The sequence below is a fragment of the Sorex fumeus genome, unplaced genomic scaffold (genome assembly GCF_029834395.1).
Source record: "Sorex fumeus unplaced genomic scaffold, SorFum_2.1 ptg000122l, whole genome shotgun sequence".
NCBI lineage: Eukaryota > Metazoa > Chordata > Mammalia > Eulipotyphla > Soricidae > Sorex > Sorex fumeus.
This window is the reverse complement of record NW_026606179.1, coordinates 17,553,735-17,571,578: the sequence shown is the minus strand read 5'-3', so window position 1 is coordinate 17,571,578 and position 17,844 is coordinate 17,553,735. Positions and strand designations below refer to the sequence as shown.

The 17,844-nt window shown below is 41.4% G+C and overlaps 1 protein-coding gene across 1 annotated transcript; it reads right to left on the bottom strand.

The window, feature by feature from the left end:
- Positions 1–797: 797 nt before the first annotated feature.
- LOC130043932 (cytochrome P450 2G1) lies at positions 798–13,048 on the bottom strand. The gene is made up of 9 exons (XM_056136446.1): positions 12,869–13,048; positions 11,830–11,992; positions 8,810–8,959; positions 6,882–7,042; positions 6,461–6,637; positions 5,597–5,738; positions 3,906–4,093; positions 3,648–3,789; positions 798–1,412 (listed from the first exon to the last, which is right to left on the bottom strand). Exons 1-9 carry the CDS (start codon positions 13,046–13,048, stop codon positions 1,231–1,233), a joined length of 1,485 nt encoding a protein of 494 aa, XP_055992421.1. The 3' UTR covers positions 798–1,230.
- Positions 13,049–17,844: the final 4,796 nt, after the last annotated feature.

The window sequence follows — 17,844 nt, the reverse complement described above, 5'->3', positions numbered from 1 at the left end:
ACTTGCACACTAAGTCTTTGCATGCTTTCATGAACCCTGGTACAATCCCCTGCAGCATTATCAGTCACTGAATACTCCTAGGAGTGATTCCTGAGCACAGAGCCAGGAGTAAGCTCTTAGTATCTTTGGATCATGATCATGACCATCCTGTTATTCGTCGATTGCCTCGAGCAGGCCCCAGTAACGTCTCCTTCATTCTAGCCCTGAGATTTTTAAAAAAAGTGCCATATTCAAGACTCTTTCAGAGTTAGGAGAATGAGACCCATCATTGTTACTGGTATTTGGCATATTGGGTACACCACGGGGAGTTTGCCAGACTCTGCCGTGTGGGCAGGTTACATTCAGTAGCCTGCCAGTTTGTCCAAAGTAGCAATGAGATAATAAGATGTCGCACGGCTGTGAATGTGGCTGCGCGCTTCCAGGAGCTGGATTTTATAGTCTCTATCTTTGGATATGATATAAAAATAAGAAAGAAAGAAAGAAAGATAGAAAGAAAGAGGGGTGAGGTAGAGAGGGAGGAAGGAAGGAAGGAAGGAAGGAAAGAAAAGAGGAAGGAACGGAGGGAGAGAAAGAAGGAGGGCTCGATGGGGGAAGGAAAGAAGGAAAAAAGAGAGGGAGGGAGAGAGAAAGAAAAAAAAAGAGAATGGGAAGGGAGAGGAAACAAACAAGATGTCTGAGGCTGGTCTATTACAAGGATGACCCCAAAACATTTTGGAAGTCTAGAGGAAACTAGCAGAAAGCAAAATTAAAACAGGGAAGTTATAAGGCTCTTTTAATTGAGTGCCATGTTGGATTCACATACACTAAGAAATTTATTACACTCAATAATCTTTAGTTTGAGTTTGGTCCTGTTGGCATTTGGTGGTGTTGGCTATGAAAATCAGAAGAATGGCTAGTGACCCTCATTTTGGTCATGATTAAGACAAAGATAAAGGAACAAGATATGAACATGAACTCTACAAGAATAAGCGGAGGTGATCATGATTAAGGGAACATAGAATCTGCGGGCTGTTGTAGGTATCTAGGATAGACATTGCTTTCCTCCTGCATAGAGACAACACAGAGCTTCCTATTTTCAGTGACCCTCTCAGATTGGTGGTTCCACGAAAGTAGAAATAGTGCCTTCTCTTGGGGCTGTGAGACGATGCAGGGAGAGATGGGTGGGTGCTCTGCTACAGGGAAACTGAAATTTGTTCTCCACTGCTTCCCACAGCTCCCAGGAGAGGGTGCTTAGCGGGCCAGGAGGCAGAGCTCATAGGTGGGAGGTATGTTGCCAAAGCCTGAGAGCTTTGGTGTGATATTAATTTCAGCAGGTGGCACCAGAGAGCGCAGGGAGAAGTTCTGAAGGATGGAGGTGAAGTAGATAAAGAGTTCCATTCTGGCCATGGCCTCCCCAAGGCAGACACGCTTTCCTGTGACACAAGGGGAGAACAGGTCACATTTGCATTGGAATATGGATGCACAGGGGTGGTCTCAACCACCCACCGAGCTTCCTCTATCCCATCAGCATCTCTGAGGTCAGGATTTCTCTACTTATAGAGTTATTGTAAAATCTCAAAGGGTTGCTATATACAGTGCTCAGCTAAGACATGCCATTTAGTCACCAGGCAGGTTCCTGCTCAATGTCTTGGGCATCAGATTCCAAGATGAAACGGTCCTAAAGATTCTCAGATTTGAGGTTTTTCCCCTCCACTTCAGTTTCCGAAAGACTGATCTGACAGAGATGCTTACAGTTAGATGCATCAGTTCCTGTTCCAATGGTTTTGAGAGATTACTCTGCATTTTATAGGCAGGGAGCCGAAGTAACTCATCCCTCAGCACTCCACTTGGAAATGGTAGGATTGTGCCTATTTTCCTAGCCACTGCACTGACCAAAGGTTCAAATGGTTTGTGCCTAAAATGTTATTGTTACAGAGGCCTGGGATGTGGCTCGGCAGTAGAGCACTTGCCTGGCACATGTGAGACTCTATATTTGGTTATCAGCACCACTAAACAAATAAACAAATAAATCATTGCTCGAGGACATTATGTCATTGATCAAGCTTCTCTGATAGGACAAATCCATGGTGTTTTTTATTTTTCTACCTGAAAACTAAGAATTCTTTATTTTACTTTTTTTTTCCGGGGGGGGGGTGGAGCACTGCTGGTGGTGCTCAGGGATTACTATTATTCCTGGTTATGCAGAGATCACTCCTCTTGTGGTTTGGAGGGCCACATGAGAGTGCTGGGGATTAAACCTTGGTCAGCCGCATGGAGGCAAGCACCTACCTGCTGTATTGTTTGTTCCAGTCCTTGTTTTCTATATCTTTAGTTTAAAAGCTTAAAAAAAATATTGTGGTAGTGGATAGCACAGCAGGTAGGGCGTTTGCCTTGCACACGGCCAACCTGGGTTCTATTCCTCTGTCCCTCTCCGAGAGCCCGGCAAGCTACCGAGAGTATCCCCCCACATGGAAGAGCCTAGCAAGCTCCCCATGGCGTATTTGATATGCCAAAAATGGTAACAACAAATCTCATAATGGAGAGGTTACTGGTGTCCACTCGAACAAATCAGTGAACAATGGGAGGGCAGTGCTACAGTGCTACAGCTACATAAAAATTAAGTGAGGGGGTTGGGAATTGTGGGGTGATAGGAGGGAACCTGGGGACACTGGTGCTGGGAAATATACACTCTTGGAGGGATGGGTGTTGAAATACTGTATGACTGAAATCCAATCATGAATGGCTTTGTAATGCTCTAAAAAATGAATTAAAAAATGAGAAAAAAAATTAAATGAGGGGGTTGGGAGATAGAACAACAGATGAGATGCTTGCCTTGCACAGAGTCAACCCAGATTCAACCCCTGACACCACACATTGTTTCCTAAGCCCCGTCAGGAGTTATCACTGAGCATAGCTGGGAATGGCCCCCAGACAAAACTACACACAATTCACAATGACAATCATTCTGTTGTTTGTTTATTGCTTCGAGCAGGCACCAGTAACGTCTCCTTTGCCCTAGCCCCCCTGAGATTTTAAAAAGTGCCATATTGAAGTCTCTTTCAGGGTTAGGAGTATAAGACCCATCATTGTTACTGGTATTTGGCATATTGGGTACACCACGGGGAGTTTGCCAGACTCTGCTGTCTGGGCAGGTTACATGTGGTAGCCTGCAGGGTTGTCCAAAGTAAGAATGAGATAATGAGATGTTGTGTGGCCTCATTTGTGGCTGCGCTCTTCTGAGAGCTGGGTTTTATAGTCTCTGGGTCTTGGCCGTTGATGGGATTAATTGTGTACACACAATTAATGATTATAATTTCAGTGTCCTTAAATAAGCACCAGAATAGGAATCATTTATTTATGTATAACCTATAGTTCCTTTTGTACATGAGTGGTGGTAAGAGTTCTGATTGCAATGTCCACACAGAGGCACCATGGACAGCAAAATCTAAAGTGGTTTCTATCTGGTTCTCACTAGACATCTTCTCTGACCCTTGCTGAATGATATTACCTTCTTATTATGGCTGTCATGGCTCTATGACTCCCAGATTTTGGGATTCTAGGGTTTCATGATCAAATGAAATTAGGATTTTTCTTCCCCTTCAGACCCCAACAATGGTTGGGGACACATCTAGAATGTTCCAAGAGAGAATCTTACCACAGTAACCTACCAGAGGCAAAGGGTACAAAGGCTTCATTCTTCTTGAAATGGCCCTTCTCATCCAGGAAATGCTCAGGATAGAAGGCATCTGGGTAACGGAAATACTTGGGATCTTTGAGGGCTGAGCCAAGCAGGGGGAACACGTCTGTACCCTGGGAGAAAATGGGATTAATTAGGAGAATCTGTGTTGTGATGTGGGTGCAGCAAACCAGGACGAGGGAAAGGTACAGTGATTGGAGAAGGGATGGCAATGAAGATGTAGACGCACCTTGGGCAGAAGGTAGCCTCGAAATTCGGTATCTCGAATGACGTTGTGAGGGACACCCATGGGCACAATATCTGTTAGCCTCTGTATCTCGTGAATCACAGCATCCGTGTAGGGCATCTTGACCCGGTCCTCCACACTTGGGATCCGGTGTGGCCCAATCACTTGGTCAATCTCTTCATGGATCTTGGCTGGAAAATGTTAGAAAGCATCATAGGCAGGGACACAGAGACACGGGAGATTTAACAAGAGGCTAGAGTTTGGACATGGATTTGTATTTATCAACCATGGGACACTGAAGGAACCAACCATGTGTTTGTGGGCTGTCTCTTTATTTCTGACATATTGCTGGTCAGGAAACATCCATTCAACTGTTGGGAGACACACAGAATGGAACTTTGTCTGCTACGGCATTTGTTCTTTACTTGAAAGCCATGAAGTTGGGCTTTCATATACAGATTTTTGATGGGATAAAACCAGTTCCAGGGTTAACTAGGACAGAACTCAAACCAAATGATGTTCATCATGTGACAGTCACTATGAACATTTTTGGTATAGCTTTCACTTAGAACACTATTGGTGTATATTGGTAAGTCATTCTTACTAGGAGAGTGTTCTTGAAATGAAGAGCCTGTCCTCTGACTCTTCATCTTGAAATGAATGCGATGGTCTAACAAGCTCATGTACTGATAACGTTTACCAAAAATACAGTATGCAAGTAACCAGGACAATGCATAATAGAGAACGTGCACCCCCATGTTTGATTATTCATATTAATTCCAATAATGAAGGAGAGGTTAGACGAACTTGAGTGGAAACACAGATGAGTCTTGTCCATTTTCTGTAGTGGGAAAAGCCATTGACTTGTGGGAAACTACATAAGATGGAAGAGGAACCAAAATGGGAGACTTTACTGAATCGAGTAACAAACACTATTTATTCCTATAGCTTTATTATTAGAGCTGACCCACCAGACTAGACTGGCTTATTAAAGATGGGTGCTACTGGATTCAGCCACTAGAATTGGTGAGGTAATTGTCCGCAAAGATATCACTTCCTTAGTTTTGCTAAGTGACATAAACATGAAAGTGCAAGAAATGCTGACTGGATTCACTCATATGTGGAACATGAATAACTAAAGCAAAAAAATAAAACCAAATTTACTCTCAAAAATGGTAGTAGTTTCCCAAGAGGAAGAGAATGGGTTGGGAAGAATGAGGAATCTCTGGATGGTGAGATGAAAGTGGAAATTTTGTGATGGGAATGATAAGAATGAACACATACAAAAGCATGAAACTAAACCCCTGAAATTCCATAATATTATAATCAATGATAATTTAATACTAATAAAAACAAATCCTCTAAAGATATACCCAGCTCCTAGTCTCTGGAATTGTGAATGATTTCTTACATGACAAATATTGTAGATATAATTAAGAATCGTGAGATGGGAAACATCCAGTTGGCCCTAAATATAATCGCAGGCCTATGTTGAGAAATAGCAGAGTCAAAGTCAGAGGAGATGTAACAATGTGAACAAAAAGCTCTGTTGAAGGTGTTATGTGGCAGTGTTTGAAAAGTAATGAAAGGAAATACTAGTATAAGCTGGAAAAGGCCAGGAATCAGATTCTGCCCTATATCTGCATGATGAAGTGCAATTTTGGGAGCTGTTTAAGGGAATTGATGTAACCCACCTTCCACCTCTGGATGCTTCATCAGCAGTAGCATTCCATAGCGCAGTGTAGAACTCACAGTCTCCGTGCCAGCAAAGAAGAGGTTGAGAGTGGTGAGAACCAAGTTCTTGAGATTGAATTCTGTCTGGGGATTATTTTTGTCCTGAAAATGAAAAGCATAGAAACAGAATCACCCTCTTCTGTCCCCACCTTCTTAAACTCTCCTGTGTAAAGTTAAAATGAATGCAGAAACCAAGTGGATAGATGTCTGGGAGAGGGGTCATCTAGCAGAGTTTCTGAGACAAGTGTGTTAGAGAAACAGTAGGCGGAAGACCTGTGTATAGGACTGTAATGAACAGAGGGGAGAATAGGAAGCGAGGACACAGATTACTTTACAGGATATAAAAGTTCTAGATCATTAGGGTATATTATATTGCACTTTCAAGTAGACAGCTTCTATACTATAATTAATTCTAAAATTTAAAGAGCCTCTTCAAAAAAAGTATAAGCTTCTAAAGGTATACACCTCTAAGTCTGCACTTATAAACTCTAACTGTAAAGTTCCAGCTCTGAATTTGAAAGTCTTTAAATGTTCAAGCTCAAATGTAAAACTTTAATGACTACATTTCTGCAGTTATAAATCACTGGTATTTTTGATTCAAAGTCATAACACTTGTATTTCTATCATCCTCAAATGTTTAGAGCAGACTTAAAAAATAAACAACTTTATGATTTTACACATTCTAAATATTTTGTATAAATGAAGATGTAAATGAGCGAACCACATTTTGCTCTTCGTCTCTCAAATATTTATGGGTGAGTTAAAGTTTCAGGCACTTGAGGTTGAGGAGTTGGAGGAAAGGAGGGAGGAAGAGGAAGAAGTACCTGATGCATTTTGACGAGAAAGCAGTCAATGAAGTCTCGAGGGTTTTGCGGATCAAGGGATGCTTCATTGGTTTTGACTTTTTGGGCAATGAAATCCTTGAGATCCTCAATTAAGTAGTAAACACGATTATGTCTTCCTGGCAAATATTGCATGACTCCAGAATACATGTCATATAGCTGCAGGGAATAGGCAAAGGTGGAGAAGTGTTTGTTCACAATGGCCTTAGGGTCCACCATGGACCAAATGTGGAACTTAAGTCTTTACACTTAATTTCAGCATCTAAACCAGGCTAAGCAAATACTTTTGCTTTTGAGACTCAGGGCACCTACTTCCTGGGTTTGTGGGAAGAAATGAGAGAGATGGGTAGGCACACTCAATGCTAGTTAACTGAAGTTGGTGGGAGGGAAGGCTGGAAGGCACCTGTGCCCAGGACGTGCTCATCTCCATAAAACTCTCATTGATCATCTTCAGCAGCTTCAGGAACTGCTTGTCCTCATAGTCAAAGCGACTCCCAAAGACAACAGAACTGATGACATTGGAGACGGTGCGGCTTAGGAAGAAAGTGGGTTCGATGGGGTTACCTGGTGAAAAAAAATAGTCTATGTATAGAGGCAATTATCAGGATCCTGTCATGGAGGTGAGCCCTGGATCCACTGTCGAAGTCACATGTGAAGAATCTTATTCCTAATTATCAGCTGTTTTAGTAACTACCTCATTGGTTCATGAGGATTCCATATCACTATTCATGCTGAATGCTTAGCACACTTGACATGTAGAAAGAGCTCAAGAAGTGTGGTAGAGCTTAATCACTGTGATTACTATTTAATTGTGTGCTGGAAATTTATAGCTTTGGAAAAAAGGTGGTGATATAGGGCATTTTCTTTTTCTTTTAATTTTTCATTTTAAAGAATGACTGGATTCTGGGGTCTGAACTATAGTACAGTTGGTAGGATGTTTGCCTTGCACTCAGCTGGCCCGAAATTCGATCCCTGGTATCCTATATGGTCCTTTAAGCACCACCAGGAGTGATTCCTAAATTCAGAGCCAGGAATAATCCCTGAACATAGCCCGGTATGGCCCCCAACTCTCCCATGATAAAATATTAAAAATTGAGTGGAATAAAAAAATGAGTTGATTCTATGTCTCTCTTCTAATGATTCCATTTGAGCTATTAAAGAAATCTTTTCTTGACCTCAGTTACAACCGACATAAATAAGATGATGGCAGAGTCAGTGAATCTGGGGCAGTTTCCCTGTAATAATTTATGTGCTCACAAATATATACTTTTGCAAGGAATATAGTGACTCATGAACAGTGAAAGCTCCTCATGTACTGTTTGACATCCATGGACCCCTTGACAAAAATATCTAATATACAGAAATGTATCTCTCAGTCTCTTGTCCATTCATCTCTCTTTTTCTCTGCCTCTCAGCTGGATTCTTTTAAAAATTAGTAAAATAGATGTTTACATTTATAAGATGAAATAGTTCCACATATCCTTTCCCCAATAATCTGAACAAGGTCATTTTTACTGAATTGCATACTTAGAATTGGTTTAGGTTTTTATTTAACCACAATATGTGTGCAAGTATATAACAAAACTTTCTTTTGGCACCAGAAAAAGGTATGAATTTACGTACTGCTGAAGTTCGCATATGACATCAGGAGCTTATAAAACTGCCTTGTATCTTTTTAGGGGGGCGGGGAACACACCCAGTGGAGCTCAGGTGTTAGTCTTGGCTCTGCACTCAGGGATTCTCCCTGGTGTTTCTTAGGGGACCATATGGGATGCTGGGATCAAACCCAAGCTGGCTGCACACAAGACAAATAAATGTCTTACCCATTATAAGACCCTTCCCTGATATCTTTTGATTAAGGTTTCTATACAATTGGTCTCTGAGATTCTTTCACGTTAATTTGGAGCATGAAGTCTGATTAGACATCTTTATAAATATTTAAACTGTTCTGTCTTCTTCTATGGCAGAGTTTTTCTCCCAGCAAGGTTTCAGATTTTCAGGACTATTCTTGCAACACTGGAGCGACAGCACAGCGGTAGGACGTTTGCCTTACAAGCGGCCATCATGGCCCACCCGAGTTTGATTCCTCCGCCCCTCTCGGAGAGCCCAGCAAGCTATCGAGAGTATCTCCCCCGCAGGGCAGAGCCTGGCAAGCTACCTGTGGTGTATTCGCTATGCCAAACACAGTAACAACAAGTCTCATGATGGAGACATTACTGGGCCCGCAAATCGATGAACAACGGGAGGACCGTGATGACCGATGATGACCGTGATGATTCTTGCAACAGCTTCACATCACCTTGGAACCCTACCCCAACTGTTCCCGCATACCTTTAGTCTTTCGGAATTCCTCTAATAAGAAGCCAGCCTCTTCTTGGATCCTCTCCTCAATGCTTCTCTTTCCCATTCCGAAGTCCCGAAGAATTGTCAGTGAGAAACGTCGGAGAATCCTCCATCGTTCTCCGTTAGCCAAAGCAACACCTGCAAGAATCTCTTGGTCAAGCTCCTACCTCTCCACCCCTTCTTGTGTCCGACTCAGTGCTTGACAGGATGGTGCCTGATTATGATACTGTGCATGCAAAATTCAGAAAAATTCCCAACCTTAATGCCCACTAGTCCAGCCTTTATGGAAAACAATATGGACAGTCCTTCAAAAAGTAGAAATCGAGCTTTCATATGACCCTGCAATACCACTTCTGGGAATATATCCTGAGGATGTAAAAAAGCACAGTAGAAATGACATCTGTACCTATATGTTCATTGCAGCACTGTTCACAATGGCTAAAATCTGGAAACAACCCAAGTGCCCTAGAACAGATGACTGGTTAAAGAAACTTTGGTACATCTACACAATGGAATACTATGCAGCTGTCAGGAGAGATGAAGTCATGAACTTTGCTTATAAATGGATAGACATGGAGAGTATCATGCTAAGTGAAATGAGTCAGAAAGAGAGGGACAGGCATAGAAGGACTGCATTCATTTGTGGAGTATAAAACAACATAACATGAGGCTGACACCTAAGGACACTAGATACATGGGATAGATAGATTTCTCCATAGCTGGAAGCCTGCTTCATAAGCAAAGGGGAGAAGGCAGCTGGAATAGAGAAGGGATCACTAAGAAAAAGATGGCTGGAGGAATCGGTTGGGATGGGAGATGTGTGCAGAAAGTAGATAAAGGACCAAACATGATAACCTCTCAGTGTATTTATTTCAAACCATAATGCCCAAAAGTAGAGAGAGAGATTATGGGGAATCATATCTGCCATGGAGGCAGAGGGAGGGTTGGAAAGGGGGGGTATACCGGGGATATTAGTGGTGGGGAATGTGCACTGGTGGAGGGATGGGTGTTTAATCATTGTGAGATTGTAATCCAAACGTGGAAGCTTGTAACTATCTCACGGTGATTTAATAAAATTAATTAAAAAAAAGAAAAAAGAAAAATTCCCAACCCTTAGTTTAGATGGAGAGACTAAGGTTCTTGCCCTACAGAATCCTCACACTACAGTACAGGACTCAACTGAAAGAAAGAAAATCAGGTTAGAAATGGTTGGTAGAGGTTAAAATTTTTTTCTCTTCCTTCCTTCCTTCCTTCCTTCCTTCCTTCCTTCCTTCCTTCCTTCCTTCCCATTTATTTTTTCATTGAATCACTGTGAGGTATACAGTTACAAGTTTGTTTGTTATTGAGTTTCAGTCATACAATGTTCCAACACCATTCCCTGCTCCAGTGCACATTTCCTGCCATTAATGTCTCCAGTTTCCCTTCCTCTTACCTCCCTATGCACCCCAGCCTGTCTCTATGGCAGACTTCCCCCACTTCTCTCTCTCTCTCTCTCTCTCTCTCTCTCTCTCTCTCTCTCTCTCTCTCTCTCTCTCTTTCATTGTGATTTTCCTTTTAGGCACTGTGCCTTACAATACTGTTACTGAAAGTTTATCAAATGTATCACTTTACCTCCTTTCAATACTCAGTTATTTTCCCAGAGTGATCATTTCCAACTATCATTGTATAGTTGTTCCTTCTATGTTCTAACTGTAATCCTCCTCCCCCTTGGTGACAATCTTCCTACCATGGGCCAATACTCCTGGCCCTTGAAGAAAAATTTCTTGCTGGATTGATCCCTGAAAATGGGTAAATAGATGAAAGTATAGAAATGTTGAGGTAGGTAAACATACAAAACATATAGACTTCCCCCAAACAGGGAGGTTACTTTTATTTTCTGTATAAAAGTTGGTTCTCCAAATATACCCAAATTTATACACAGTCACTCAGACCTGTATACCAATGTATCTCTACAAAGAGAGTTACCATGTAGTAGAAACACATTGAAATAATCATATGTGCATTACTGTTATTACTAATTTAAAAATTAGTGATAGAACATGTAATTCTTTTGGTGGTTTGGTGAATGGAAGGAAGAGTTTACTACTAGGATAAGTGATAATTTTAATGTATGAAAGAAATCATGTCTGGGTGAAGGATGGTTTGAGGTAAATGGTTTGAGGATGGTTTGAGGATTGTTTGAGGTAGATGGATAGATGGTTGAAAAGATGGATGGATGAGAGATTAGAAATATATGAATGGGGAAAGGAGAGGGTGTATAAGGGGTAAGGCACTTGCCTTGTATTCAGCAGACCCCAGATTCTCCCTTGGCTCAACATATTATTCCCCAAGCACCACCAGGAATGATCCCTGAGCACAGAGCCAGGAGTAAGCTCTGAGTTCAGTTGGATGTGGGCTGAACCACTCTTCCAATAATAATAATGGATGAACAATGGAAGACTTATGAATTGATGAGTAAAATAATAGGTAGATAAGAAAATGAGAAATTAATTGATAGATACACAGATAAGTTAGATGGGGAAATAGACCGATGGAAATGTGACTAAATAAGAGGAAAGGTAGAAGGATAGATGGATAGGCAGAAATAGGGAATGGGTGGTGTTAAGTTGCTTGGAATTGAGTTTGTGAGCTATTTAGATGGTTATATAAGTAATGCTAGGAATGTATCTGCCTAAAATGAGGAGACCGTCAGCTATGAGTAGAATATATAAGTATAAGACAATAAGAAGTCTAATTATTTTAGTGGGCACACAAAATATGAAACTAATTCATCCAAATATACAAAATAATACTACAAAAGTACAACCGAGTTATATGGTTTAGATTAAAAGTAAACTTGTGGTATCACCAAGTTTTTCTCATGCCCAGCTTCCACATTAGAAAAATTAATAAGATATTAAAAGTTTCCTCAGAGGAGTCAATGTGGGTCATGCAGGGAGAGTACTTATCAGAGAACCTGGGGCACACTTGATAATCGTTTTGTTTTCAATGTTGCTGCTGTTACCTACCATAACCTTGGAAGTTTCGCTCTATTGAAGCCAGTTCTCCACGGCCACTGAAGTCATCTGCCTTGTCTACAAGGGCCTCTTTCACTGCTTCATGACCACATAAAACAACTACTGGTCGGGGTCCCATGTATACGGTGAAGACTGAGCCATATTTCTCCCTGAGCTAAGAAAGAAGGAAGATACAAGAATAGGGGCTTACAATTTAATCAGCTTAATCAATGGCTGAATGAATAGCAATGAATACGCAGGGGTTACTCCTGGCTCATGCACTCAGGAATTACTCCTGGCAGTGCTCGGGGAAACATATGGGATACTGGTAATCGAACCCGGGTTGGCCACGTGCAAGGTGAATGCCCTACCCACTGTGCTATTGCTCCATCCCAAGGGGTTGATTTCAATGTGATACAAATGTGAAAATAACAGATAAAGCTGATTCCTGTGCTGGTAATGGCTATTCAGGAAAAGGCACAGCACCCTGACTCCTGTGATCCTGGGAAAGAATCTCTAGCACTGATTTCAAGTCCTCATTTAACTATATGGAGAATGATGGACCTGGATGAGATGAATCCAGAACGCATGTTTCTCTCAGAAATACTACATTTCTTATTTAATAAAATGGAGTCTCACACTTCTACAATAACCAGATGTGTTTGAAGATAACAAGATCTGCTGGAGGAGAGATGGTAGATGGGTTTTGGAATTTGCCTTGTATGAGGCTGACTCTGAATAAATCCCTGGCACCACATCTGGTTCCCTGAGAATTATCTCCATGAGCACAGAGCCAGAAGTAAGTCTGAACACTTTCAGTCCATGTCTCCCTCTCCCCTTTCCCAACCCCCTCCAAAAAAACCCCTAAATGTATTGTGATTTCAAAGTACTTAGATGATGGGAATCTGAAGTTCCAATGTATAATTCCATCAAGTTTCCAAGAGGTCAAGATTCTGGAATCTCAGAATTCTTAGCATACAAAGCCTTTGTTTCACATGCATTTGCCTATAGTATGATTTCTTCTAACTATGAAAGAAGCAGGAGGACTCACCTTCATGAAAGATTGATAGGTGGCTTCAGTACTGACTTGCAGAATGTTTCCCAGAAAGGGTATTGGTGTAGGGCCAGGGGGCAGCTTCCCACCCTTGCTGGTCCTCTTCCAGGCAATGAGGATAAACAGGCAAGACAAGCAGAGTGCCAGAAAGATGGTGAAGGCCCCTCCCAACTCCATGGTTGCAGGTAGCAGGGTTGTGTCCAAGGTTCCAGATTCTGCCTAAATACACTCTGGGAAATCAGGTGTGTGGAAATTGAACACCCTGGGATTTTAATTTTCCAGGTGTGGATGTCATCGGGAATTAACTGCTTAATGGGGGTGGGGGGCGGGAGATGGGTTTGATTATATAACATATAATCTCTTACATGAATAAAGGTAGATTTAACTTACCTAATGAAATCCATGAGGCCATTTCCCCTTCTTCATATTTCCAGCCTCATGGTTCTTCTCCCTAAGTTCCATCCCTTACCCAACATATCTTAGTAGGGTGTGTAAGGAATGTGAGTTCACAAAGTGTAGGGGTTCATGACACTATGTCTCCCTGTTCTCCCCAGATCTCCCCAGCAGAGGAACAAAGAGATGGGGAACTCACCAATAAATGGTCAAAATTTCTCATTTAATGCAGAGCTGCTAGCATATTTATAGAGCATCTGAAGGAGTTTGAGGTATAGGACTGCACGTAGGTTGTGATTAGTCATTTACAGAGGTGAAAAAAGGGCAAGACTGCTGGGCTTCTACAGTAAATCCCAAACTAGATCTTCAGGCTGGTTCAGCTTGTACTTCCTCATGGGGGTCTTGTCTCTTAAGACATAACAGCTTTCATGAAGACCAGTCTTTTATGCTTTTTATACTGTTCATGATCGGGTTTCAGTCATACAATGATCCAACACTCCTCCCTCCACCGGTGTCCATTTCCCACCACCAGTGACCCCAGTTTCCTTCCTGCAACCTCCCCACCTCCTGTCTGCCTCTATGTCTCCATAGTGAGTACCTCTCTCTCTCTCTCTCTCTCTCTCTCTCTCTCTCTCTCTCTCTCTCTCTCTCTCTCCCTCCCTCCCTCCCTGCCCCAGTGAAAGGCTTTTTATTCAAGTTCGGGTGGTTATGACCTGGCCCTAAAAATCCCTAAGCACAACTCTTGGACAGGATCTGTGCCTGTTTCTCTTTTGAAAATATTCATCTTCATCTTTGGTGGCCTGGGAGACTTCTGTGCTTTAGGCATGCAGCAATCATCGAATAGGTACTGTTAAAATGAAAAGTGATACTGCTTGGAGTAGAAAAAGATGGAAAAAGAAAGTATATTTACCTTTTTCACCATGCATACCTGGAGCAATATGTTGGATTGTGTTTTTGCTGTAATACAAGAGAGGATACTTTTTTTGTTTTTTCTAATGTAGGAGTACTGCTATGTATTCAGCCATTGATTAAGCTGATTGAATTGGGCATGAACTCCACATTAATTTTTTTTATTCAGAATGCTAATTTTATTTTATTATTATTATTTTTAATCACTGTGAGATATAGTTACAAAACTTTTCTGTTTGAATTTCAGCCATACAATGAGCGATGACCCAACCCTCCACCAGTGCACATCTTTCTCCACCAAGGTCCCTAGTATTCCCCCCCCCCCAACTCAGCCATCCCCCTGCCTCTAAGGCAGACAATCTCCCCCATACTCTCTTTTATATTGCTTGTTAGGAATAGCGTAAGATGTCATGTGCTCCTGAAATTCTAAAATTTTAGATAATTAGAATCTGGAGAAATCTCTGCAGTGAGCTGCTAGGTTCAGAGAGTCTTTTGTGTGTCTCTGGATCATGGCCATTAAGGAGCTCAAGTAGCATTCAGAAGCAGTTTGTGGGCATGACTTCCAGGGTCCTATGGGGAAGGGGCGGGGGAGAATGAGAGGTACCAGTCCATAACCTATCCCTTGAGGTCTGGAGTTTGCCGTCACTGGACCAGCATATCTGCAATTCTCACTGGGTTCTGGAAGCTGGAGGTGCTGGGGTTTTTAGGGGACAGAAGGGGAGAATACTTTTCTGAGCAGAAAAAACAAGTGGGGGCGGGAGATAGCCATGAAGTGTCTAAAAGAGATCTATTTGTGAATGATGTTGGATGGGATGGCTTTAGGATAGTTAAATAGTTTTCCAAAGCTAACATTTTTATATGATTCGATGGTTCCTGTCTTCATATTTGAGAACCCCAGAATTCTGCGATTCTTAAATTTTTCTGTTATCTGCAGATTGCACCATTCCAGAGAAGGATATCTGTTTTGGCAAAGTGCAGAGCTGTGGCAAGAGGGAAGGGTGCTCTTTGGATTTCCTTGGATGTTTACACTGGGCGTTGGAAAGTGCAGCCGGAGCATAGCTATTGCTCACTGTCCCTGTCTCTGGATAAGACAAATTTGTAGACAATGCCAAAGTCTAGAGGAATGAACTCAGAAGTTATTCTTTAAAAATTTGTTTTTTATATAAATCACTGTATCACTATCATCCCATTGATCTTCGATTTACTCAAGCAGACACCAGTAATGTCTCTATTCCTCAACCCTGAGATTTTAGCAGCCTCTTCTTACTCGTCTTTTCCCAATGATTGGAGGTTTTTTCAGGCTCTTGCTGGGCTCTCCAAGAGGCAGTTTTTTATAAATGGAATAATGAATTTATAAATTAATTCATGATTGAGCTTTAGGCATATGATATTCCAACCTCAATCCCTTCACCAGTGACCACCTCTCTCCACCAATATCCCCACTTTCCCTCCTGCCTCCCAACTTGCCTCTATAGCAGGCACTCCACTCCCTTCCTCCTCTTTAGGCACTGTGGACTATCCTGTTACTGATAGGGTATCATGCATGCCACTTTACCTCCTTTCAGCATCCAATCCTGGTACAGAGTGATTACTTCCCTCTGTCATTGTCCCATTGGTCTCTCTCCAGACCTATCCCACCCCTTTCATGCCCCAGCGGCAATATTCCTTCTCAAGGACCACTTCTCCTGCTCTTTTCTTTTCAAATGGGGGCCACACCCAGTGATGTTCATGGGTGATTCCTGGATCTGCATTTGGAAATAACTCCTAGTGATGATCAGGACCATATGGGATACTAGGGATCAAATCCCGGTTGAATGCATACAAGCAAGCTCCCTTCCTGCTGTACAGTTCTGCTCCGGCCCACAGTTCTTCTATTGTTGAGGTTATTCTTCATTGGGGAGTGGGAATAATGATGAACAGGGCTTCTGAATTTCTTATCTCCTGCTAAGAAAAATAATCCAAAGCATGAAGATTAAGAAAAAATAATCCAAGAACATTTGAAATCTGGCATGGCATATTTCCACATGGCATATTAGGGAACCTGATAACTTTGATTTTTGAATCAAATTCTTGAATCTGATGATGTTGTTCCTGAAAAAAATGAAAAGAACATTTGTATCTGAAGTGGAAACTACCAATTGCCTCCTAAAATTTCCCTGTTCCTTTCCCCTAATAACAGAAATCCAGTTTGTAGACAGGCACACAGCTGTCAGAGTTAGCCTGACATTTCCCTGCCACACCTACGGTCAGGTTTGGCAGCACAGATGGATTCTGGTCAATGAGCAAAATTGTCAAGTAGGTATTTGGAAATGCCAGATACCTACTTGGTATTTTCATTAGTAAGGGTGATTCTCTTTTTTTTTTATATCTCCTCCCTTTATAGTATCTGGAATGTGGTCTCAATTCGTGGAGCTCCAGCAACTATTTTGCACCATGTGATCTTAGGAATGGAAAGCATATTCATACTAGAACAAGATAGAAGAGTCAGATGTTTTGGAGTACCACATTAACCCTACACAGATAATCTTTAAATGTCTTCAATTTATAAAAAAGCTGAATACTATTATTTAAGCCTCATTTTTTCCTTTTCTGGTTATTTGGAGATGAACACGCTTTCCACCACACTCAAATATACATGTGTAATGAGTACAAAAGAATAGATTTTCCTATGAGAAACCACAGATAATCTACCTGAAAAGTTAAAAAAGGGGATGACCAAAACCTCCACCAAGAAGTTCCTAGAGATAATAGACTTGTACAGTAAAGTCGCAGGCTATAAAATTAATACCCAAAAATCTATGGCAAATAATGAGACAGAGGAAAGTGACATGAAAAAAATAATAATCATGAAAAATCATGATTAAAATAATAATCATGAAAGTGACATGAAAAAAATAATAACCCGTTCATAATCATGCCCCAGAAAATCAAGTACCTCAAAATCAACTTAACTAAGGAGGTAAAGGACCTATACAAAGAAAACTACAAAACCTGCTTCACGAAATAAAAGAGGACACAGGAAATGGAAACATATCCCCTGCTCATGGATTGGGAGAATTAACATTGTCAAAATGGCCATACCACTCCAAAACATTATATAGATTCAATGTGATCCTATAAGAATACCCATGAGATTCTTAAAGAAATGGATCAAACACTCCTGAAGTTCATATGGAACAACAAACTCCCACAAATAGCTAAAGCAATTCTTGGGAAAAAGAAGACGGGAGGCATCACCTTCCCCAACCTCAAACTCTACTACAAAGCGGTTATAATTAAAACAGAATGGTACTGGAACAAAGGCAGAGCCACAGACAAATGGAACAGGGTTGAATATCCTTACACACATCCTCAAATACATTATCATCTAATCTTTGATAAGGGAGCAAGAAATGTGAAGTGAAGCAAGGAAAGCCTCTTTAACAAATGGTGCTGGCAAAACTGGACAGCTACATACAAAAAAAATGGGCTTTAGACCTCTACCTATCACCATGAACAAAAGTCAAACCAAAATGGATTAAAGACCTGAACATCAGACTGGAATCCATAAGATTCACTGAAGACAAGGTCGGCAAAACCCTCTATGACATTGAAGTTAAAGGAATCTTCAAGGATGACATGCCTCTGACCAGCCAAGTGGAAACAGAGATAAACAAATGGGACTATCTTAA